General features: G+C 37.1%; 2 protein-coding genes across 4 annotated transcripts in view; one reads left to right on the top strand and one right to left on the bottom strand.

The window, feature by feature from the left end:
* The window catches only part of LOC114530689, a 70,948-nt gene that overhangs the window by 6,711 nt on the left and 37,434 nt on the right, over window positions 1–26,803 (bottom strand). The window lies entirely within an intron of this gene.
* On the top strand, window positions 5,912–24,180 carry LOC114530687. The gene is made up of 3 exons (XM_028552294.1): window positions 5,912–6,008; window positions 6,134–6,231; window positions 20,756–24,180. The coding sequence occupies exon 3, from the start codon at window positions 20,784–20,786 to the stop codon at window positions 23,607–23,609; it is 2,826 nt and encodes a 941-aa protein (XP_028408095.1). The 5' UTR covers window positions 5,912–6,008; window positions 6,134–6,231; window positions 20,756–20,783; the 3' UTR covers window positions 23,610–24,180.

Consider the following 26,803-nt stretch of genomic DNA (forward strand, 5'->3'; position numbering starts at 1 on the left):
TTGTCTCTTCGTCACTGATAAAAATACGTTTGCCTCTTTTCAACCGTAGATTTTATAAGTATATCAATCAAATGATTTTAAATTTTTACGTACCTCTATACGTAGGTGCAAAACGCGTACGTAGCTAGTGCATCGAAAGCAGTCCTTAACGATGTTTTCCACTCATCGCAAAATGAACTCGTAAGCCTGCTGCGAGTGTTTGCATTTATTAAAATGAACTGTCAAGCATTGTGATTGGACGAAATTTCTCCCAGCGAGCTTGCGAGTTAGTTTTTGCGATGAGTGAGTGATATGGCTTTATCACGTCAATTTTTTTCAACCGTGCCGTTTACTCAGAAAAAAATAACGCAAAATTAATAGAGCATATCTTGGTATATTTTCAGGATTATTATAATTTTTTTATATAAATATTATATTTCTACCTGACCTCGATCAGTTTCATCTTGACTGTAAACAGCGCTCATAATTCCAGTCTTGGAAGTGTTTGCATAAAGAATATACGCATGTAAAAATTAGGATAGTGTTTTAGGACCCTGTAACTGTAAATCAAAGCTATAAATTTTCTTTGAACACGTACAAATAGCATCTTATATTACAAAAGAATGCATTAGCACAGTAAATGCAACTTGTAACCAGGGACCGCGTAGAGTTTTTCGTATTGCTGGGGCTTGGAACCGTGCGCCTGCTAGGAGAGTTCGGGAAAAAAATCGATCTCTGAAATCGCCGCAAATGCCTCTCAATTTAATGATTATTGGGAAATAATAGATGGTATGTAAAGTTTCCAGCATGTTTGGCGCTCATAATAAATCATAAACAATATAACCATGCTTTGGTTATGATGTCAAATATTTTGAAATGGATAACCCATGTGTTTTAATGGTCAAATGCTTGTCCTATATGTAAAGTTTCCAGCATGTTTGGCGCTCATATACAAACATTAAACAATATAACCATGCTTTGGTTGTGATGTCAAATATTTTTACATGGATAACCACGCTGTTTTAATGGTCAAATGCTTGTCCAATGTAAAGTTTCCAGCATGTTTGGCGCTCATGTACAAACATTAAACAATATAACCATGCATTGGTTATGATATCAACTATTTTGACATGGATAACCACGCTATTTTATTGGTCAAATGCTTGTCCTATGTAAAGTTTCCAGCATATTTGGCGCTCATGTACAAACATTAAACAATATAACCATGTATTGGTTATGATATCAAATATTTTTACATGGATAACCACGCTGTTTTAATGGTCAAAAGCTTGTCCTATGTAAAATTTCCAGCATAATTGGCGCTCATGTACCAACATTAAACAATATATCCATGCTTTAGTTATGATGTCAAATATTTTGACATGGATAACCACGCTGTTTTAATGGTCAAATGCGGTCCTATGTAAAGTTTCCAGCATGTTTGGCGCTCATATACAAACATTAAACAATATAACCATGCTTTGGTTATGATGTCAAATATTTTGACATGGATAACCACGCTGTTTCAATAGTCAAATGCTTGTCCAATGTAAAGCCGGTTTCCAGCATGTTTGGCGCTTGTATTGCTTGTAAATTTTAGCTTGTAAATTTGAGCTAACTAAAAAATGTTCAAAATTAAAGAGTAATTACGGAAAAATTATTGGTGGGGCTAAAGCCCAGCGAGCCACCCTGATCCACGGTCCCTGGTAACTACATGCAGACTAGTGTGTGAACACGACAGTAAGAAACTTTTTCAGTCCCAACCACAAAAGGATCGCCATGTATGCACCATTTATTTGTACCCTGTATTGTTGTTTATCCCACGGAACCCCTCCCTCCATTCAATGTATTGTTCTGTTAAATACTGAGTTAACTCCTAAACATGTCGGAAGTGCGTATTTAGGTACAAGTCGCGTTTTTTAAACAAGCAAAAAGAAAGACAGAATGCTTAATCGCTAACAACATAAACGCTTTTACTATAGAAACTCTCCCTGTGAAGAAACGTCCGCGCCCGAACACGAGGTTTTTTGGCCGATATATACTAGTCTTTATAGTCTTTATATGGAAAGATTTATGCAAATCAATCTTTATTAAGAAATCGTTTCAGTTTTTGAAAGTATCCATCGGCATCATTACCACTCTTACGAGCAACGCATCAGTATCTTTTTGTGTTGAATAACCAAGTAGCGTTACATAAAAAATTAGCAATTTAAAACGATACTCGATCATCTTGAATAATCTGAGTCATCGGCAATTTTGTGCAGTCAATTAAGAGATGAATGCATTACTCTTCCTCTGCAAATTAAACGGACTATTTATGGTTGTCCAAGTATTGAACATTGTTTATGGCGAAGATTCGCTGTTGTTTAGGGAATGATTTTGGTTGAATATAATTGAAAGACTAGCACAGACTCGGCTAATGTGTACACAGAGAAGTTTTTTTTGGAAGAAATATTTTCCTATGTAAAGTGCCTGTCGAAACAATGAGTCTCGCGAGGGTCGAGGGTAAAGTCGAGGATATGTTTTAATGCATTTTTAATGCAAACGACTGGTTTCATACAATAATCTGGCATCGGTACTATTAATACAATCATATCATGTAACTTAGATCGCCTACTGAATGAGTTAGCATCATTATCTACAGATTAAACTATATAAGCAAGTAGAACTCTAAGCGAGTAAATTTAAGCAAGTTAAATATCCCTTCGACTCTCCTCCCTATTTAAATGATGCATTATCTGATCATCTTTCTTTGTCATACGATAAACTCGTGTGACCACCCCCCATTTTACCCATATTAGGAATAACGAGACGTCAAGTCATTCAGTTAAGGCACACAAAAGCCCGACTTACAAAGACAGCAATATTAAATACATTCACAACTGAAAGTAATAACACGAATTTTTTTTGTACGAAACCAAGAATAAAGATACGTGTCTAAAGATATAAAGGTGAGACTTATAAGTTCTGTGTATTAGGCAATGATAGTTTGATGCTCACAGACGCAGTAGGTTTCGTTGATATAATGAAATAGTTAAAATTCCTTTCGTTCTTTTACAAAAACGACGCAACGATAATTGAGATCATTCGGTAGAGCAATCCTGTCAACTCTCTGGTAAGCAAAGATAAAGAATTTGAAATTAAATTAAGATTTTTAGTGATATTGTTTTCATTATTTTGGTCAAGGCTCAAAGTGTGGGCGACAGGCGTGGTTAGCAAAGAATACGCGTCGCAACGTGAGATTTATAAGTCCTGTGTATAGCAATTCTTTTTAAAATATATGACGTCAGGGGAATTTTTGGTTAAACCTGCAGGATATAAAAGCAAGCCAGCGAGAGATTCAGCTTAAAACTGAGACGTTTCTGGTGTATCATCGATCAGCTAGCCTTTGCTGCATATGAAAGCAACGTGAAGAGAACGTTTAAGTTAACATACAAGTATAGATAAGGGAAAATGAAGTTCTTAGCCGTTTCAACCTTGAGTGTATTTATTGTTCTTTCTATTGGTAAGTAAATTGTCTAATTTTTTCTCCTTTGCGTATTGAAAGTTTACACAAATGAGTAGTGCCATGGATACGTGTCCGGATTCAGAAATTAGGAATCGCGAAGTGACGTCTTAAACATAGAGAAACCGCTAACCTTGTATAGCAATTTCGTCATACATCGTTAAATTAAAAATCGCGAAGTGAAACATGAAACATGTTTTAAACGTTTGTGGCGAGGTCCATTTTTCCTGCCATGGCCAAAAGCTGTGATAATAACGTTCACGTTAACATATAAATATAGGAGAGGGAATGAGATTCTTATAGTTATAGCGATTTTGACGTTGATTGTATTTCTTCTCTGTTCTACTCGGAGTTAAATGCCCTATTTTTTCACTTCTTTTCTTCTATTTACGAGGAGAGATAGTTAGCCCAAGCACAGATAATCCAGTCCAGCTGGTGTAGTTCATTTTTTGTAATGTGTATTTCCCTGTGTTGTACAGTGTCAAGGACGCTGCCTCCAATCTGCATGTAGTCCCCAACAAGTCACAATCACTTGCAGTTTTATAAATGATTATATTTATTAAATGATCACAAGTCACAGCGCACGGCTAGTGACAATTACACACCCCACTTTCTCTCACCATTCAATATATGGATCATAACGAGGATGTTACGCAACCCCTGTCAAATAAATTTCGTAATTACGATTAACTTGTAAACTATGATGAAATATATTAGACAGTATAAAACTTAACAATTCCCTATATCCATGTACTAATCTCAGTCCCCAACAATACTGCGTTGCATTTTGCTGCATGTGCTGTATACTGTTTATGTTTATTAATCTGAGCACACTCATCATATAACCTCAGTCATTCCGAATTACGATCACCCGCAATTCTTTCAAAACTGCAGCTTGGCCAAGCGTACAAGGAATAGATTTTCAAGGTGTAATAAATGACATAAAGAAAGGAGTCAACGTGGCAAATAATTTCCTTGGCTAGAATGGAGAGGTAATTGAAATGATTATTCAACTTTGACTTTAGTCTATCCACATTCATGGTAACCTAACGTGTATTTTTATTCCTTATTTTATCATGCCAAGCTGCATTTTCGTCATTTTTATCGTAAATATTACTAAATGCATGCATGACTCTCGACCCTGACTCAAACTATCTCAAAAATATTACTTTTTTTTAATACATTTATGTTTGAAATGTTAAAAAAAACAATCAAGAAAATTTGCCAAGCAGCAAGATAAAAGGATTATCCAATTTTCAAAACATGGGCAAAAAGTTCATAAATAAATAACAGTATGCAATTAAATTATAATCACTATACATGCTACACTATTGACGTTTTTAGTTGAGTTCTTATTGTTCGATCATTGAAAAGTTAAAGAAGTGCTCTAGCTTCTAAACGAGATACTTTAATAGAAGACTTCCCTTGACCCTGTATTCACCCCCCTGCATTCAAATGGTATATTACCTGTGATTGGTGACACCCCCACGATAAATTCTCGTTTCCACCCCCCTTTTTACATAGCAGAAATAATAGCCGTCACGGGCGTTCTTTGAGAGCGCCTGCAGTAACTTTGTAACGCGGATAACTGAGCTACTGGCAATCTTTTCGGTCGGCAAACATTCATAGTAATTGCGGGAACTTTCAAAATTCAACTTTGTCCTCTTTAAAATATTGCGGGAAATATTTTTGAGATGAAAGGCCATTTTGTATGTTAAACGATGTGAAATAAAATTAAGCAAATTATAAACAATCGGATTTAAGGCAATGTTTGATTGTTAAATTCAGAAAAATTTACCATTGCCAATCAAGAGAATCGAGATTCATTTGAAGTTTAAACAATGATCAGCTAAGATACCTGATACAATGGCATCCAAAACAAATATTTCGATTGCGACGTTTCAATTTGTACGGTTGTATGTATTTATCATGTATTGCATTGAAGCGAATTAGCGAAGAGAAATAAACCAATACATCAGCTGAAACAGAACGAAGTCAAATTTAAATAATTCTTTGTTGTCCGAAACTGTTCGTAAAACCTTTCAAAAGTGTTTAATTCATAAGAATTGTACGTGTTTACGCTTCTTATTCATCTATTTTGAATCGAAGTTAACCTAGGGTTAATTTTTTTATTAATTTTAACGCTAACTGCGCTTTGTGCAACGCAAATCAACCGAAGTTTAAAATTTAACCCTGAGTTAAGCACTTTTAACCCTGGGTTAGCGTTAACCTGCTTTTGAACAGCGGCCCCAGAACTTGAAATAACCCAAATGACCCCAATCAACCCTTAGTTTATAATACCATTTTATATCAAGTACCTTTTGTTATTCAAATACATCCGCGTTACGAAGTTACTGCGGGCGCTCTCGAAGAACGCCTTGATGAAGTCAGACCCTACAACAAAATGAACAAATGCTTGCAAGAACAACAATATTGAACTTAAGTACAAACTACAAAGGTATAATGAACTAAACTTTTTCGTCTGAAATCAGGAGTAATAATACAATTCGCAGGAGTTATATAGGTAAGAATAATAAGCGTTCTGTGTTCGAAGCAGTCGTAGTTTGATGTTTACAGACGTGTATGTTTTAGAATAATATCAAACGACATTTCCGTAAGCGTATAAAGATTTGTTTCGTTTTGATATAGAATTGACCACGGTTAAATCGATTCTCAACCTCTCATAATGTAAACCTCGCTTATCATGTGAATACCTTGGCTGGTAGAGCAATTCCGTAAACGTTCTGGTAAGCAAATATACGAAGCATTTGAAGGTGTATTTTGCTTATGATTTTGGTCACGTCTCAGTATAATATATGCGTGATTAACTAGAAATATTTTAACTTATAATCCTAACCTCATTGGACCATTGTTTGTCATATGGCAATAATACTTTTGATATGTATGCACATCTACGCTAATTCCTGTTGTAGCAACTGACTTTGGCAAATTGTAACATTAATAGGGTCGGTGAGAGGATCATATATTAGTTAAGTCTTTTGTATTTATATCATAATGAAATTTTTAATTTGAGCAAGGAAGCAAATAATCCCGCGTATGTGGGACTGTGCAGCACAATGATGCACGCCATTTGTATAAGGCCGTATAATTCTGTAAAACATAGACGTATACACAGAAATTGCAATAAACCAGTTCGGTTTATGCCACATTTATGTGGGTCAACCACTTCTCACACAGTGCCCCAAAATAATAATCAATTTACTCTGTAAATCTGTATAAAATCGACTGCTTTATTCTAATTACAGTCTAGCAATGCATAAATAAGCTATACATCTTCGTAATTTTAAAGCTTGAACGAAAAAATGGCTAAAAAACCTGTTATTATTAAATAACCAAATTCTACTTTTGAATGATTGAACACAGTTGAATGTGAGGCCCAATCTGAGGCCGAATCCGCGGCTAGCTTCACAATGGTGATCTGATTAACTAGAACTATTTCGCAACATGGAGAATTTACTTGTCATGCTCCATCGAAGCAACGCACTTTTCATGTACCCAACGCATTTAAGTCATCTGCTGTCTGATATCTCAGTGGTAAAAAGTGCGACGTTTAAGCCAAATCTAAATCATTGATCCGAACGACATCACATGGCTGTCTGTCAGCAACATAATTATCATAAGGCTTATCATATATATATATGTATGTATATATATATATATAAATATATATATATATATATATATATATATATTTATATATATATATACATATACATATACATATACATATACATATACATATACATATACATATACATATACATATACATATACATATACATATACATATACATATACATACATATACATATACATATACATATACATATACATATACATATACATATACATATACATATACATATACATATACATATACATATACATATACATATACATATACATATACATATATATATATATACATATGTATATATACATATATATATATAACCATATATATATATATAATATATATATTAATATTATAATATAAATATATATTATATACAATATATATATATAATATATATAATTAATATATAATATATTATATATATATATATATATATATATATATATATATATACAGCCGCTGTCATTAATGTTGTCCAAATCAAGTATATCAATATACCTGTCATGTGACTTATTGGTATGCACGAACTCGAGTGTGCTTGCTATGTAAATGTATGAAGCACCCGCATAGCAGATACATTTACATAGCAAGCACACTCGAGTTGGTGCATACCAATAAGTCACATGACAGGTATATTGATATACTTGATTTGGACAACATTAATGACATTGGCTGTATATATATATACAGGGTGTCTCAAAAAAAACGCAACCACTTAAATATGCAAGAATATTAATATTGTTCCCGTTTACACCATAGTTCAGCTAAAATGCTTTTAGCATTTTAAATGAAGGATTAAAAGCCATTTTCAATTCCCAGAGGTGCTTATCTATTGCACTTTAGAGCTGTATTAATGTTCTTGCATATTTAAGTGGTTGCGTTTTTTTTGAGACACTCTGTATATATATATATATATATATATATATATATAATATATATATATATATATTATATTATTATTAAAGGTTTATTGAATATATAAGCACCGAAGTGAAATACTTTATATTTACAAGTATTGTAACTCTATTAAAAACAAATATATAGTAGCAGATAATTTAAATATAAATATTCTATTTACATGATTTCTACTACATACATGCATTAAATGTTACAAAAAGTTGTAACGATTATAAATAACTATATAGATAGTGTTAAAATATTGACGATTTGGATATATACTATATGTCCTACATACGTTAAAAAATATTATAATTAACTGGATATATTATTTGAATATTGGGTTAACGCTGGAAAGAAACTGCGTTTAAATCGGTCCGTACTACATTTAAAAATAGACAAGCTATCCGAGTTGCGGAGTGATCGACCATGTTCACTGAGCCTTGAATTAGGTATAAGTGCATTGAGTTTGTTATCACTATTTAACTTTATCTTTTGGAAGAGATTAAAGCACAGACGTTGTCTATTTTCATCCAGCCGCACGCAATCTGCAGCAGACAGTGCTTCTCTGTACGATAAACTTGGGTAAATTATTCTTAGAACTCTCCTCTGTAACCGTTCAATTTGGTCGCTAAGATACGATGGTAGGTTTGTGTGCCAAACTGGGCAACAGTACTCCAAGACCGAACGAATAAGTGCAGTATAAATTGTTAATAAATCATCTGCGGTCATACCACTTTTCTTTAAGGTGCGTATAATGTGAAGCCGCTTAGCTGCTTTCTTTGTAATCATTTTAACATGATCAGCCCATTTTAGCGAACTATTTAATACGGTACCAAGAACCTTGTGGCAGTCAACAACATCTATTGCTGTTCCGTCAATAGTTAGCGGTTCTAACATAGGCGTATCACGGAAGAAACAAGTCCTTAGCTCTTTACATTTTTTCACGTTTAACTTCATATAATTTGCGGAGGCCCAAGAGGATATATAATCAAGATCTGACTGGATTGTTGAGATGCCATGTTTGGGTATGACTTCGGAAGCAGTGAGATCATCTACATATTTCCAATAATCGCAGGTTGGTAGGGCGAGATCATTGATCATAACAAGAAACAATATAGGGCCCAATTTTGTGCCCTGTGGGACACCAGCGTTCGCCGTGAGCCATTCCGACAAAGATTTACCCAACTTAACCCGTTGTTTACGATTTGACAAGAAACTGCATATCCAGGGCAAAAGTGACCTTCGTACTCCCAAAAGGAACAACTTGGTGATCAAGATGTTAAGGTTAATGCGGTCAAAGGCCTTGCTAAAGTCTAAGAAACAAATTCGCAAATACTGACCGGGCGTGTCCAGATTTAACAGCCAATTATGAAACATGTCTAAAAGGCATAGAGTTGTAGATGTGCCCTTTGTAACGCCGAACTGTTTATGATCTATCTTGTGTGCGATATCTTCAAGAATCATTTCTGCTACAAATTCCTCCATTATTTTAGAGATGCAGGGCGTTAAAGAGATTGGTCGTAAGTCGCTTTCCTCTTTCGGTGGTTTTTCTTTAGGGATTGGAATAATATTCGCAGATTTCCAAGTATCAGGAACGATTCCAGAAGATAAAGAAAGGTTAAAAAGATCAGTAATTGGTTCAGCCAGTTCATGAGCGAATTCTTTCAAAAGACGCGGTGGAATATTGTCTGGACCCATTGCTTTATAAGGGTTGAGATTTTGTAATTTCATACAGACTTGATAAGAATGTATCACCGGTACTTGCTCAGCCGCTGGCAGAAATGCTGGTAACTCGTGAATATCAAGGGGAGGAATATCTGCATTCACCGCGATATAAAATTCATTTAAGGAGTTTACTAATTGATCGTCCGTCAAAGTTACTCCATTTTTTCGAAATGAATTGGCGCTATATTATTAGATTGACCAGATATTCGCTTGACAAGCTTCCACCAAGATCTAGTATCGCTCTTCTTCAGATGTTGAACTTTATCTGCATAAAACTTCCGTTTTCTTTCTATTATCTCTAATCTTACTTTGTCTCTATAGTGGTGCCAAAGATTTGTATTTCCACTGTGAAATGCCCGTTGCCGTAGTATAATCAGATTCTTTAAGGATGTTGTCATCCAAGGCTTATCAAGGATGTAGTTTGACAGTTTTCATAGGGAAAAATTTATCTATAGCTGCCAAAATATTTGAGGTGAATGCACTGACGAGCTCTTCTATGGTAAGGTTTTGACCATCGACAGGCCAGTCTTGGCGAGTCGCCCACCGGCCAAAAGCTTCTCGCGCGGACTGTGGAAAGCACCGATAATGTCGTTTACTGGCAGTCGTTGATATGTTAACATGTGCATTAATTCTGGGGAGCCATTTCACTATTTCATGGTCTGACGTGCCGAGGGGGGCAATTGTTGTTGGAATATTGTAAAATGGGTAAATATTTGTTATTATTAAGTCTAAAATAGCGGAACCCCTTGTGGGAGTGGTTACCACTTGAGACAAATTGTGGCAGCTAAGTAACTCAGAAATATCTAAGTTGTTAAAATCGCCTAACAGAACGATGCCACATTCTGGGTGCATATTTCGAACAACATCCAAAGTTTCAACTAGGTACGCTACAAGGTCGCGTTGCTCTTGTATAGGCTTGTCAGGAGGGCTGTAAACAATTCCAATTATTATCCCAGTGATAGATCTTGGGAGACGAAAGGGTCTAATCCATACCCACATACATTCATACATACGATTTTCGAGGTCGTCACGTCGCCTGGAAGGGATGGTTTCTGATACATAAGCACAAACTCCTCCTCCTCTACCGCATAGTCTATCACGTCGAAAAAAGTTATACTTTGGGATTTGTAGGAGATTATTATCAATACCGTCATGTAGCCATGTTTCAGAAATAGCTACAAAATCAGCGACATTATGTTGTAACAATAAATCAAGTTCATCCACCTTTGGGAGAAGGGATCGCACATTAGCAGACAAAAATTTCGGTAGTTGCGACCTCGTAGTAGCTGGAGTTGCTGGTTTAATATTTATTAAATTAGAAGGATTTCTAAATCTTTTATTATTAACCATAGGGGAGTAACGTGATATAGAACAGTGGGACTTTCGCGAGGTTACCCGAACCGGGATATGATGATTAATACCATTATTTACTATCGTAATGTCGCACGGACAAATGTCAGGTAATCTTGCCAACTTGAGTCCCGTTTCCGTCTCCAACAAAAATCCCGATCATGCGTTGTGGCTTACTTTTAACTGATCTTTTCAGCTGGTTGGTTTGATTTTGTTTAGTTCGTAGCTGTTGTTGTACGAAACGGGTTGTATGAGGTGGAAACTTGGGTACATTTATTTCGATTACTTTAGGACCTCTGGGTTGGCTCTGGTTAGGTGGGTAATTCTGATTTTGGGTAGTCTGGTTTACAGGTGGTATGCCTTTTTGTCTACGATGTGGAGGTTTTTCTTCTGCGGGTAAGTAGTTGTTGGCTTATATATGCTTGAAAGACCCTTTCCATGCTTTTTACGGTGGTCAATAGGTTCTTTGGAAGGACTACTGGATGGATTACGCTTTTGAACGTGAGCGTTTTTTTTATAGGACCTCTTATAAGCTATCACGCTTGTTTGCCTTCGATTATTAAGTCTCTCCTGTTGGTGACTTGATGGGGTTGTTTGATTGATTAAAAATCTACTGTTATGCCTTTCACGATATTGAGAGATTTGCTCAGAGAAAGAATCAGCAGACTTTGACGCTCCAATATTCACCCGACTGATCTGGCTATGGGGTGACTCGTCACTGTTATTAGAGCTTCTCTTTTGGTTTTGCGGATGGGATGGTAGATTGGTTTGCGCCTTTAAATAGTTGCTTTTTTGCTTTTCTCGGTAATCGTTTAGTTGTACATTTATGGCATTACATGACACTTCGTCGATATGCTTTTGTGTTTCTATTTGCGTTGTGGTAATTAAGGGCATAATAGGTATTGTTGTGTGGGAGATGGTTTCTTTGTCGGCATACCCATTTAAATTATGCAAAGATTGGAGCAATTGATCGTTTAAGCACCCGAGGTCTTGACTTAGTTGTTTTGCTTTATTAATTTCGCTTCGAAGCTCTTCTTTTAATTCGCCTATTTCCAAAAGTTCGTCGCTTCTGCTAAAACATATTTGTTGCGTATTTGCCAAACTTTGCAAAGAGTCAATCCTTACTTGTAGAATTTCCAAGGCTAGTTTAATATCCCCTAATTCCTCTGCACTATCGACATGACTACAAACGGGGTTTGAGTTTCCAGCGTCTTCCTCAGTGGGTGTTTCTATATGAGGATTTGACAGAGACAATTCCTGGCAGATCCCAAGTACAATTTGCTCAAAAGTCTTACCAGATTCTCCGTGGAATACCATAGTTTGTTGCTTACCCTTGTACCAAGTTAGCACAAGGTCTGAGAGCGAACTCGTAAATCGCTTTGCACTGCCGCCAGGCGATGACCACTTGCCCGATTCTGCGATAACATCGTCGACGAAATTTTTCAATAAATCGAGGTCACCAGACCATTTTAAACGTTCATCATTATGTGAGAGGTGTATGCAATATTTAATGTGATTGTATAGACGGGATTTCCACTTTCCAGCGTTTTTAGATGAATAAGTTTCAACACAGCTATCAAAAGGTGTTGCCGCCATGTTGTCGAATTACTGTAATAAAAAATACAGTGTATATATATATATATACACTGTATTTTTTATTATAATATCAGCGAGCTTTCTATAAACAAAAACAATGACATTCCATAAATGTGATAATCATAGATAATCCATACATGAAAATTTTATTGAATAATTTCTGAATACGCAAATATAAACCATATAAACTATGATGTAATATGAAAAATGATACAATACATGATGAAATTCCTCGCGCACGAAAGCCGTAAAGCCGTAAAGACCTTTGCAGTGTGACACAGTGCACTCTCCCTAGTGGAGACGAAGCATGGGAAGAAGCTTTAGTTAAGCATTGTAGTGTTTCGGTTTAATTCCGATTTCTGTAGGACAGAGGCCGGCCTCGCTTATCATGTGAATATCATGGATTGCATGTTTGAGAGAGCAATTCCTTTAACGTTTTGACTAGCAAATATATATAGCAAATATATAGTGTATTTTGTTCATGATTTTGGTCACGGTCTTATTCCAGCACCGTCCTTTTGAAAAAAATCCAGACGTGAAGTTAAGTTCAAATTTGGACTATGAAAATATAAATTTGTCGAAATTCCTCGCGTGGTCGCAAGGTCGTGGTTATTTATGTACCCAGTTAAAAACATGCAGTGCGTTCCTCGCATATTAAACTATTATAAACATCGTTTCCGAAAGAGACCGACGGCAGAGGAAGAAGGAGAAAAACATTTCGTTTACTATACCCTGAATTAGGAATTTTAAACAAGATCTAAACCATTACGCGCTTTGTATATAGGTGCAGTATGTAAGTTGAAACAATCATAATCAAATTCAAATAGGACGATTATAGTCGGTCAAAAACTGCAAAGGTTTTGGGAATCTCGAAACGCAGTGACTACGCATAAAAAACTGAGGTATAAAGCAATGAGGTTATACTTCTAAATGAGCATAAATTGACGTTGTTCAAATCTTGTTATTTGCGGTATTTGCCGTACTGTAGTTTTTTGTGCGCAAATAATTCCGTAGTCATTAGTCGTAATTGCTTTGCCGATATGGGTTGTCTATTCGAAATAGGTTGGTTTTCCAATAATATGGGTTGTTTTGCCGATATTTGTGTGAAGCAGGCCTGAAAGATTACTTGGTATTGAGAATGTTCTCAGCCTCCTAGCGTGTCCATGTTCTTGTTCATATGCGTTTGACGAACGGTTCTATATCTACAGCCTGCTTGCAGGCAATAAATTCCTCTACAGCCTGCTCGCGGGCAATAAATTCCTTATTCTGTCATAATAATTATGCGGTCGTGAATGTATAGGTTAAGGTTCGCACTGTCTAAAAGATTAGCGAAACTAAAATCAATTCATGCTCCGTTTTGCGGGTAAGCAGTGTAACGAGCCGAGCTTACTTCACACACACACACAACAGGTCTACATCCAACCCTCTTATTCAAATTTTACATTTGTTATTGATACTCTCGTTCTATAGGGCGTGTTAGCTTCCTTTAATTATCTATAATGCTATTCTCTATTATTAACTGCTATATTTATATATTAATCTCGGAAGCACTTACAATGGTGTATCCGCGGCAACTTGCTTTTCCTTATTCCATTAGGTTAGTCTATATTTATAGTTAATCCATTATCCGATATCCGTTACACCATCCTCCTCCTTATGTTCTCGTCCCGAGTACATGCTTTTAATCAAATCCGTATCTTAATGGCGGATTAATGTTTTGTCTAAGTCTGGCAGGTCGAGCACGAGGAAATCCGTCAATTCCGTCTTGTTGGGGTGTAACATCAACCACCTTGAACTCACCTACTTCCCTACTATAGGGCAAACTGGTTCGCCCTCTTGAAACGGGATAAAACTGCGCTTCAACTGGTCGTGGTGAACGACCATCACCTTCCCTCCCTTTGAAACAATACGATAGTCCACCCTAGCCCGTTTTAGGATTTTATAAGGCCCCACCAATCTATGGCCGAACTTCCAGCCTTTCGTAGGCCAGAATGGGAGAGCAGCATAATAATTGTTTTAATCGTTGAAACGCCTGTTCGCATGCAGCACTCCAAATAAAATTCGCTGCTTTTTGCGTTAATTGTAGTAGCGGCGCCGCAATGGGTGAGAAACCGGGAATAAACTTACGGTAGTAACCTGCAAGTCCTAAAAAGCTGCGTACATCTTTGACGTTGCGTGGGCTGGTAATGTTGTTGACAGCTTTCGCGGGATCAGGCATGATACCAGCTTCGGAAACTAAATGTCCTAAGAATGTAACTTTGCGCGCCGCAATTGTACAATTTTCAAGTTTTACGCGGAGATCATGGGAACGCAATCTCTCTAAAACCGTCTTAAGCCGATTGTAATGTTCACAAAAATCGCGACCAAATACGATGACATCGTCTAAGTAGCATAAGCAGATTACCTAAGAAAACCACTAAGGGCAAGATGGCTCTTTGAAACGTTGTCGGCGCGTTAACAAGACCGAACGGCATTCTATTAAATTCAAATAAACCGCGTTGTGTGACAAAAGCAGTTTTATGACGATCTTTTTCGTTCACAGAAATCTGCCAGTAGGCACTTTTTAAGTCTAATGTTGAAAAATATTGCGCGTGTCCTAATGAATCCAAAATATCATCAATGCGAGGCAAAGGGTGCGCGTGGCCAACAGTGACAGAGTTGAGTTTTCTATAGTCGACACAGAAGCGCATTTCGCCGTCTTTCTTTTTAACCAATATAATAGGACTAGACCAGGGACTAGTCGACTCGCGTATTATGCCTTTTTCGAGCATTTCAGCAATCTGACGCTCAGATTCTTCACGATGAGCAAACGCGAAATGCGGCGAGGGTGTTGCTTAATTGGTGTGAAATTTCCGGTGTTAATTTCATGTGTCAAAATGTTGGTGTGCCCTAGATTATTATCAAAAACGTCGGAAAACTCAAGTAACAAACTCCTTAGCTTGGCCCTATCTTCCCCTTGTAAAGACGAGTCAATTATAGACTCGATGTTATCTGATATAACGTTCGATGGTGACTTATTCCTAACCGCCCCGCAAATGTTGGTTCGAGACAGGCACGACTCAATCAAAGGACAAAGTTCTGCTAAATTTTCACTTGCAGTCAATTCAATCGGGCTATTAGACGTATTGAGAACACGGAAAGGCACAAGTCTGTTGTCAGGCTTTACGACAACACGTGCAATACTAAACCCTTGTCTAGCGGCGTTGCTGCCGCCAGAACGTGGCTCTATTAAACCTATGCTACTGTTGGCACGTTTGGCCAATTTCCCCTCTAAAATAATTTCCGTTCGTGGTGGAATCATTACGCTCTCAACCAAAGAAACACCGGTGTTCCCTTGAAAACGGGATTGACACAACAAACGTCCGACGTTCGAATCCGCCTGCACATGTGGTGGACTCGACTCAATGACTCCTGCTCGATCTGCCTTCGTAGACGATTGCAAAGGGGTTATGGGGGTAGCCCCATGTTTGTCCACTAACATATAATTACCTAGGTTAACATCTTTACATATAGATAAATTATTCTGGCTGATAAAATCCCAGCCAAGAACACAGTCATATGGTATATTATTACTAACTAAAAATTTGCCGTTAAAACATGCACGAGATTCTAAGAATTTGACAGTACTAGATAAATGTCCTTGAATATTTATAGGGTGTCCGGTAATAAAGACACATTTCTCTTTCTTGTTTTCGTTCAATTTTTGCTCATCAAAGTCAATTGTTCTCTGAACCGCCTTACTAGGAAATGATTTCATTGATCCTGAGTCAATGAGAGCACTAACACGAACTTGGTCGACAAAACAGTCAACAAATGGGTGGATAACTGTACAATTATCAATAATATTTGTACTTACGACAGGATGGGCGCGATTTCCACCGACTTTCCGTCCATCCCTTAGTAGTTTAAATGACGCGATGAGCGGCATTCTCGTGCGATGTGATCAGGTTTCCCACAATTGTAGCAAGTCATCGTTCGACGCGCACTGAAGGGTCGCCTACGCGTACAATCTCGAGCGACATGTCCTGGTAAACCACATGAATAACAGGTACCAGTGGACGAAGGCCGAGGGGAGGGATTCGCAGAGGTCTCTGTACGGTTCAGGCGGTTCTCGAGTGCTTATTGTTTCTCGGCGATGCCAGCAACCATGGTGAGATAACTGTGGATCGGGTGGATGCGGTGGGTGAGCAATAGCGTCGATGTGAACACGAGGAGTCTCTGGCACGGTTGGTAGGCCAAGCGCACGAAATCGTTGTGTGAATTCAACCATTTGCGCCAGAATAGGTGTAGGGTTGTGCTCCAGCATTTTTAACTTCAGGGTCGGTGGTAGACCTTTCGAGAACTGCCTCGTCAACAACGCGGACTTAGCATCATCGGAAAGAGATGGGTCAGCTTTTGAAAGGATATTCTCTAATTCCCATTTGTATACGGCCGGATCCTCCTCGGGTCGCAGGGTTCGCAATTCGAAATCAGCAAAGAAATTTTCGCGTTTAGCTCGTCGCATCGACTTCACGGCATCATCGTAAGTCCGCCTCTCAGCCACAGGAATAGCATGGAAGTTACTTGCGGCTCGACCACGTAAGAAAGCGGGGAGTTTAAGGATCTTTACATCACTTTCCTCGGTGACTTTCCAACCGTTCGCGGTGCAGCAGGCATCAAACTCTCGTAACCAAGCGTCGAAATCGCCATCATCAAATTTTCCCGGAAGAATTGCAGTTCACATTATGCACTTTTCCGCTGCCACCAGTTGTAACGAGCCGAGCTTACTTCACACACACACACACAACAGGTCTAGATCCAACTCTCTTATTCATATTTTACATTTATTATTTATACTCTCGTTCTATAGGGCGTGTTAGCTTCCTTTAATTATCTATAATGCTATTTTCTATTATTAACTGCTATATTTATATATTAATCTCGGAAGCACTTACAATGGTGCATCCGCGGCAACTTGCTTTTCCTTATTCCATTAGGTTAGTCTATATTTACAGTTAATCCATTATCCAATATCCGTTACATGCGCATGAAAAACTGAGGTATAAAGCAACGAGGTTTTACTTTTAAATGAGCATAAATTGACGTTGTTCAAATCTTGTTATTTGCGGTATTTGCCGTACTGTAGATTTTTGTGCGCGAATAATTCCGTAGTCATTATTCGTAATTGCTTTGCCGATATGGGTTGTCTATTCGATGTAGGTTGCTTTCCCAATAATATGGGTTTTTTTGCCGGCATTTGTTTTTGAACCAGGCCTGAAAGATTACTTGGTGTTGAGAATGTTCTCAGCCTCCTAGCGTGTCCATGTTCTTGTCCATATGCGTTTGACGAACGGTTCTATATCTACAGCCTGCTCGCGGGCAATAAATTCCTTATTAATAATTATGCGGTCGTGAATGTATAGGTTCGCACTGTCTAAAAGATTATCGAAACTAAAATCAATTCATGCTCCGTTTTACGGGTAAGCGGGATCATGTAAATAGCCCCAAGGTAGCCGCGATAGAACCTAATTAAAAAGTAAACTGCTATTTACCAACGAACATAATAATACTAGTGCATCATTCGAGGTTCCCGCAATCAACAAACCACCGTCATTTCCATTAAAATATGTCCTCATTTTTTCCTTTTTTACACAAAATGAGGACATTTTTTTCACAAATTGAGGACGGATTTTTCCCGTACTGAAGTTTTGGCTGATCTCACGGCAGATAGCGTGGTGCCATCCCCACCCATTAAAATGTGCGTCCGCCCAAGTCGCGGTTAAATTATTTCTTTAAAGCCCGAATATATTTTAAAATTTTCCGCGCGTAAAAAATGCCTCAGTGGAGACGAGCCCTAAATCTAAGGGCGCTTCCCATTAAGCGGCCAAAATGGTCAGACCGGTCGTATTTTTAATTGAAATAGAGTATTTCGTTAAGAATATAGCGATGAAACTAGATTTCCCGTGCTAGGCAGATGTAAATAACGATATACTTGAATGCAGAGTTCTTGAAACACTCCAAAATACCAGTAATCTGTCTGTAACGAAATACAACAGGACCAGTCTGGCCGTTTTTTCCGTATAAAGGAAAGCGCCCTAAGGCTAAGTGGCGTATCTGGGGAAGTCAAAATGAATCAGTTACTACAGCTTAAAATGAAATCCATCACATAATTCGTAAGTCTGCTATTAGTCTTCTATTCTTCCATCCCTACCCATTAAATGTGCGTCCACCCAAGTCGCGGTTAAATTATTTCTTTAAAGCGCGAAAATATTCCTTGTTTTTAAGTCGGTTTTCCACTAGCGATATTTTTCGCGCGAAGCGACTTCATTCCTTTGTATTTCAGCAATTTGTTCCAGATGGTTGCAGTTGAGAGCTCTGAAACAAAAGTAATATGTCGCTTCACGCGAAAAATATCACTAGTGGAAAACCGGCTTTAAATGGGACATTTGAGAGTCTTTAGAGCTGCCTTCCAGCGTCGCGTTTTTCACACGCACGTGCACGCTGAAGTCTAAATCTTATATATGTCATATTTGAAAAAGCTGTCATATTCGAAAAAAAACTTAGCTTCCGCAAATTTCAGTATGTATTTGTTGATAATAAAAACTATGAAGCATTTAAAATTTTCCGCGCGTGAAGAAACGCGCAAGCACTTTCGCGTTTTTCATACGCACGCACAGGTAGGTAAAAGTGTAAATTAATAATCCTTATGAACTGAACTGAAACTTTTATATAATCTGAAACTTTTATATAATCTGAAACTTTTATATAATCTGAAACTTTTATATGATCTGAAACTTTTATATAATCTGAAACTTTTATATAATCTGAAACTTTTATTTAATCTGAAACTTTTATATAATCCTTATATATGTCATATTTTAAAAAAGCTAGGGTCAAATCAAAACAACTGAGTTTTCCGCATAATTTAGTGTGCATTTGTTAATTGATCCATTTGTGAAATAATAACAAAAGTCGGAAGCATTTAAAATTTTCCGCTTGTGAAAAAATGCCCCAGTGAAGACCAGCCCTAAATCTTAGTAGCGTATCTGGGAAAGTCAAAATGAATCAGTTACTACAGCTACTACAGGGAATCAGTTACTACAGGGAATCCATAAAATAATTCTTTGTGAAAGTCTTCTATTAGTTTACGTTTTCTGCCGCCTTTATGGTTTACTAAATGTTTCTACCGAAACTTGAATGCGGTCGCCGTGACAACACGAGACCTCTCGAAATGTAACTCGTTAAATGCTGGTAAATCTTGTTGCCATATTCAGTGCGAGTATTTATTTTGTATTATATTTGTAGGTTTGTCATTGCACTCTGCAATATGACAATATTTGCACGCACTTTGTTTCACGATTGAGTTATTGATTTCGATCAACATTCGCGCTATGGTTTATGCAAGAAAAAAATTACCCACGATCACTCATGACCAGAAATTCAAGACATTGTATACTGAACATGCGCACCAAATAAAAAATATGGCGCCCAGAAATAACCAGGAATTACTATACATATTTCACAAAAAGTGAAAAAAGAGTCTTCCTGTAAAATGATTCAAATTTGTCCAACTCAAGGCATATTGCATGCATACAAACGGTGACGTTAAGTTATATTTGGAGTTTATATTGATTAATATAACCTTTCCAAAATTTATACAAGCCTTTGAAATACAATAACTTTACAAACCTCAATTCGTTCAATTCGCCATTTTGAATATTTAGGCAGTTAACCGCTGGCACATAATAAGGCTCAATGTCTTGAATTTCTGGCCATGACAGCGGAATCCCAGAGGTTTAGCTTCGATACCCGCTGAAGGGAGTAATTCACTCATACTAAATGTTCAACATAATATTTAATCCTCGTGGAAACTTGGTTGAAAAACGCTGCAATGAGAACACAACGGTAGTAGGCCAGCTATAGTCTCCGTTCCCAGGTTCAAATTTATGTTTCATATACTTTATTGCTTGCATGTAACCTACTTTCCCAGTTTCCCGCATAAACAATCACGCTTTAAAAATGCCAGATTTCCCTTGGTTGACACAGAGCTTAAATTCTTTCAGGACAAACCTAAGATAAACGTGAGATAAAATGTCCGCTGTACCATGGGAAAGCGAGGAAAGTCGAAACTACATCTGTATGGATTATATTGTCACCAATGTTGCAAGTAAAGAATTGAGAAAAATATTTATTCAGGAATGGAACAGTCGTTACCAGGCTTCCTTTGGAAAATGGGATGACACTAACGTAAGTGGTAATCAGTTGTTTCATAGGGAAAAATCACGTGCCAGGCCAAACAAGAACACACTCCAGTCTAAATTTCAAGATGGTGATACAAATGCGTGGGATTGTACTGTGCTTTTTGATGCAATTCTTTACTCCAATTCCATTGGAACAAGTCTGAATCCAACGATATGGACTGAAGTCGACAATATCAGAACATTACGAAACGAAATTAAGCACAATCCTGAAGGAAAACTCGATGACAAAGACTTTCAGTCCATGACAACCCGTGTCGAAAATGTATTTAAAGCCCTAGGTCTTCCAATCAATGAAGTTGAACGAATTAAAATTGAGCGGAATCTTTACAAGTCGTTTCAAGTTCTACCTCCTAAGCCAACTCATGAAGTTGTTCACCGTTCAGAGTTGATACATGATATAAAATCTGATCTGGAAAAGCTGCATCACGATAACGACGATAAACTCACATATTTCTTTATCTCTGGGAATCCAGGAAGTGGAAAATCTCAACTCGCTAGACAAGTCTGTGAAGATATTTACAAAACTGTTAATTGGGCAACAGAGGCTATATTTTTCATGACATTAGACGGAAGGGATTTAGATTCACTTTTTAATTCATACGAGGACTTTTGTCGCCGGCTAAATTGCAACGAAAGCGTGTTGGAAAGCGTGTTGAATTCATCAAAAGCAAAAGATGAGAAAATAAAAAGTTTAAGATCGCAAATATCCAGCAGAATAAGGAATTGGAAAAAGTGGTGGATCATCGTGGACAATGTAGAAAATCCCGAGCTCATTTTCCCACTTCTGCCACAGTTAGGCGATGAACTTTGGAATAACGGTCAAATCATATTAACAACACAAAACAGAAATTGTCTTCCTGATGACAGCTTGTCAACTAAACAGATTTCCCTCAGTCCAGGTATGAGTGATCAAGAATGTCGCAAACTTCTTACTCTCTTATCAAGAATAGACATCAATGATGAAATACTAAACGAGGTTGCAGAGAAGTTGGATCGCCAACCATTGGCAATCGCTGCGGCAGCCGTGTACATGAGACAAGTCTTCCAAAGTTGCCCGGATTTTTCGTGGAAAGATTATTTAGAAAAGCTAGAAAAGGGTATGAGAAAATCGACGGAGGAACGTCTTAAGCAGATAAATTTGGCAGCTTATTCCTTAACCATGACAACAGCTGTGCTTTTAGCTCTTGAAAAATGCACCGAAAACAACAAAATTCTTGAACACGCATTCACACTTTTCTCTTTCATATCTTTCGAACCATTACCACTCGACCTTGTTGTAAAATACATTCAGCTGCAAGAAGAATCACTGGATGCTGAAGATATCATTATTCCAATAAATCTCTGCTCCTTGTTCGTTTATGTTGGAAATATGGAGAGAGATGTCCGTCTACATCGCGTTGTCCACGAAGCAGTCAAAATATACTTTCTTTCCACACAATATGAAGATGACACAATTTCCGAGACTGAAATTTTAACTCAGAAAAGAACAGCGGAAAATAATTTGAAAGTTGTAATGTTGAAAGTTTTGAAAACAATTTATTACTTCAAAGATCGGAAAGACAAAAATAAAACGATTCCACATTTGAAAGCATTGCACAAAGAAATTTATAGATTGTTTCCAAATCAAGGGCTCTCATTTTTGAACTTCGAATTTCATGAAACTGCAATTTCTGAAATGTATGGGTATTTTGGGGAAACTCTTCTTCACTTTTGCGAAATAGAACTCTCAATGGAATTTCATCACCAGGAATTGAAAATTACATTAGAACAATTCGGACCAAACCATATTGGCCTTGCTGCTTCATACAACAACCTGGGTAATGTGTATCATGATAAAGGTGATCTCGAAATGGCTAATGATTATTTTAAACAGGCGTTAAAAATTGAATTAGAACAATTAGGGCCAAACCATATTGACGTTGCTACTTCATACAACAACCTGGGTATTGTGTATCGTCAAAAAGGTGATCTGGAAATAGCTAGTGATTATCACGAACGGGCGTTAAAAATTAGATTAGAAGAATTAGGGCCAAACCATGTTGACGTTGCTTTTACATACAACAGCCTGGGTAATGTGTATCGTGATAAAGGTGATCTGGAAATGGCTAGTGAGTATCTAGAACGGGCGTTAAAAATTTTATTAGAACAATTAGGGCCAAACCATATTGACGTTGGTGGTACATACAACAACCTGGGTAATGTGTATCGTGATAAAGGTGATCTGGAAATGGCTAGTGATTGTTATAAACGGGCTTTAAAAATCAGATTAGAACAATTAGGGCCTAACCAACTCTTTGTTGCTGGTTCATACAACAACCTGGGTAATGTGTATCATGTTAAAGGTGATCTGGAAATGGCTAGTGATTATCATAAACGGGCTTTAAAAATCAGATTAGAACGATTAGGGCCAAACAATATTGACGTTGCTGCTTCATACAACAACCTGGGTATTGTGCATTATAATAAAGGTGATCTGGAAATGGCTAGTGATTATCATGAACGGGCGTTAAAAATTAGATTAGAACAATTAGGGCCAAACCATGTTGACGTTGCTGCTTCATATAATAACCTGGGTAATGTGTATCATGATAAAGGTGATCTGGAAATGGCTAGTGATTATCATGAACGGGCTTTTAGAGTCAAATTAGAAAATTAGGGCCAAACCATATTAACGTTGCTGCTTCATTCAACAACCTGGGTAATGTGTATTATGATAGAGGTGAATGTGGAATTGGCTAGTGATTATCATGAACGGAGGTTAAAATTTAGTTTAGAACAATTAGGGCCAAACCATATTGACGTTGCTGCTTCATACAACAACCTGGGTAATGTGTGTATCATGATAAAGTGCTAAAGGTGAAAGTGCTAAAGATAATTTCTATACGGGGCGCTATGACTATCATCGAACACCAAAAACTATTTCAAGATAGGACATTGTTGTCTTGAAAAAGACGATCCGGAGCATGGCATTGATAATTTCAAACCGAACATAGTATCGGGTTCGGACTATAGGAATATAGAACTGTTCTGACTCTACAACTTTTTATTGCATGCAATATATTATGCGTAGTCTTACATTAGAACGAGAAAGGACTAGTTAGCGGTTAACAAGTTCACACGCTCCCAGTTTCCTTAACCGAAAGCTTATGTTGCTCATCGCAGTTCCTGTACTTTACTTTATTCCTCTTTATTTCAAGAAATACGTATTTTTCATTATTTTATATATAAATGGCTAAGAATGTGTTAAGTGCACTGTTTCATTTTATTGTAAATTTCGGTGACATAAAGTTATCGTTTGTTTTACTTCAGTAAGATTATAGAAAGAAAGATAACGGCTCTAGTAAGTTGATAATCTCGAATAACAACGGGGAAATTGCTAAATCATATAATTGAATAATGTGGGTATCTTTTGTGCGAGCCGGCATGGTGTTAATTTGATTCAACGTACCAGCCACCGCATGGGGACAGAGCGTCCACTCGTGACAACCTATTCAAGTGTGAAACAGTTTTGGAGTCATCAACTGCAGGTGAGAAAAACAACTAAATGACAAAATAAAATTATGCGCTATAAAAAGGAACAAAATATGTGCCGTTCGCTGCCTCCTCCACAGGCGCTAGGGGGCATTTCGGGCGATTACCGCCCGCCATATTTGCCCGAAAGGGCCTGCGGAGGAGATAGTGCCGTTCGCGTGACGCGTGTAGGCAGTTTCTCAAAAAGTGCGATAAAATTTAGTGTGGTAATGACTAAAGGCTTTTGTTTTAAAGCTCAGGTTAAAGAAAAATGAAGATAAAAATATGATATAAAGGTAATTTATGTAAGGTACCATATGTATAAAATCAAATCATATAATTAGTTATTATAATGCATGCACAATATAAGAGAAATAAAATTGCACAAAATCGGATTCTTAGAAGTACAGAGACGAGTTTCTCTAATGGATGGGAAAATTTAAGAACAGAAAATAATCCAAAAAGTCCTTTATTGAACTTCGCCTCACTCCGCGAATGTGCCTACCAAAGTTATCTTTGGACAAGAAATAATAAACATGACAAGATGACAGGAAAACCCAGTATTATATAATATGTTATTGATCGATCCGAACACGCGTATCTTAATTGTTGAATTAAAGGATCAAATAAACTGATGAGTAAAATGCAGAAGATTCGCACAGGTTCGCTTTTGGGATGTTATCTCCTGGTTCATAATTCAATTTATGTTTCTTTTCCGGTCTATCCACGGTCAGTTGATTTTTGAAGTTAATCCTTGGATCCCATTGTTCATTCCACACGACATCCTTGGCAATAACAATTAATCGTACATTGTCGTGAGCATGCATGTCCAGGTGGTTGATGTATTTGAATATTGCTATCCGTATGAATTCAACAATGAAATTTATAGACAAAGAATAGTAAAGACAATTCAAATTTTCATCGGTGCTATGATTCCACATCGGTGAAGTAACTTGTTGACCAAAATTACAACTATAGCTAACTCTCCTGACGAAGGCCTTCGGGTCAAAACGTCGAGATGTGTTTTTGTCTATTTTCGGTAGTTGTTATACCACAGTTGATACTAAGTTAATATTGAAATTGTGTGAAGTCGGTCAGGTCATTTGAACCCAGTTAAGGATTTTAACCCAGGATTAGCACTAACTCTGCATATACTAAATGAAATTAAGCACTTTCAGAATTAGTCGAAATATTTATTTTTTATATTGAAATCAGTCATTGGTCACGACAATTACGAATAAAACAGAGAACCATTATAGAAGCTTATTTAATTCCACGCTTGTTATTTAAACCTGCATATTTTAAAACTGTGTTGTTCAAATCAGGGTTAGTTAAACCAGGGTTAAATATTTAACCTAGGATTAAATCAACCCAAGACCCTGGGAACGAGGTTGGGATTAAATGTATTTTAAGGACTAAATTGGATATAAGAACGCTTTCGATTGGTCAATAAACGAGCGTTAAAACATTTACCGATGAGGAAATATTGTCAATCGAAAAATTATTTGCCGTGAGGGAAGTAACGTTGTATTGAACTGCAATTTCCGTGCATGAAATTTTGCAAATTTCGAAATGAAAGGCCATTTTGTATGTTAAACGATGTGAAATAAAATTAAGCAAATTATAAACATTTTAGAATATCAGTTAACCCAGGATTAAAAAGTTAAACAACCTAGCTGGCAGGGTTAACTTTTTTATCAATTTAACCCAGGGTTGACGCTCACCGGGCTTTGTGCAATGCAAATCAACCGAGGTTTAAAATTTCACCCTGGGTTAAGAACTTATAACCCTGGGTTAGCGTTAACCGGCTTATATATACCACCGGCCCCTGGTTAGTTTGCATAGTGTAAACGGGGCTTAATGTGTTAAATATGAAGTCGCAAGTTAAGTTAGTTATTAATGAACTCTGCCGTTTCGTATTGCCGAAATCGTGAAAGCTCCCCGAACACATTGCTTCCATCATTGATTTAAAAACTAAGGCTTGTAATGGAAACTGTGTTACCGTATGCGGTATTCTGACCCAGGCCAAGACATAATATTTGTATCAGTTGTATTTCCTCAATTATAATTTATACCATGTCAATTTTAATGTATATCATAAAAAGGCTGTCTTCACAAAGATAACCAAAGAGCTTTCATTTAATAACCTAACCTTACTAATCTTGTTCTTATCTAACGACCTAATATATAGTTCACCAAATGATTAAATGTATACTCTAAACTATAGTTTATGGTCGCTGATAATGTTTCGTCTTCGTCTAAATTGTAAACACTCCTAGCACAAAGGCTTTTGTATGGTCTGGCCAGCATATATATATACCTTGTCTTCTTGCTGAACGT

Source organism: Dendronephthya gigantea, unplaced genomic scaffold (assembly GCF_004324835.1).
Source record: "Dendronephthya gigantea isolate DGI-Jeju-01 unplaced genomic scaffold, DenGig_1.0 000065F, whole genome shotgun sequence".
NCBI lineage: Eukaryota > Metazoa > Cnidaria > Anthozoa > Malacalcyonacea > Nephtheidae > Dendronephthya > Dendronephthya gigantea.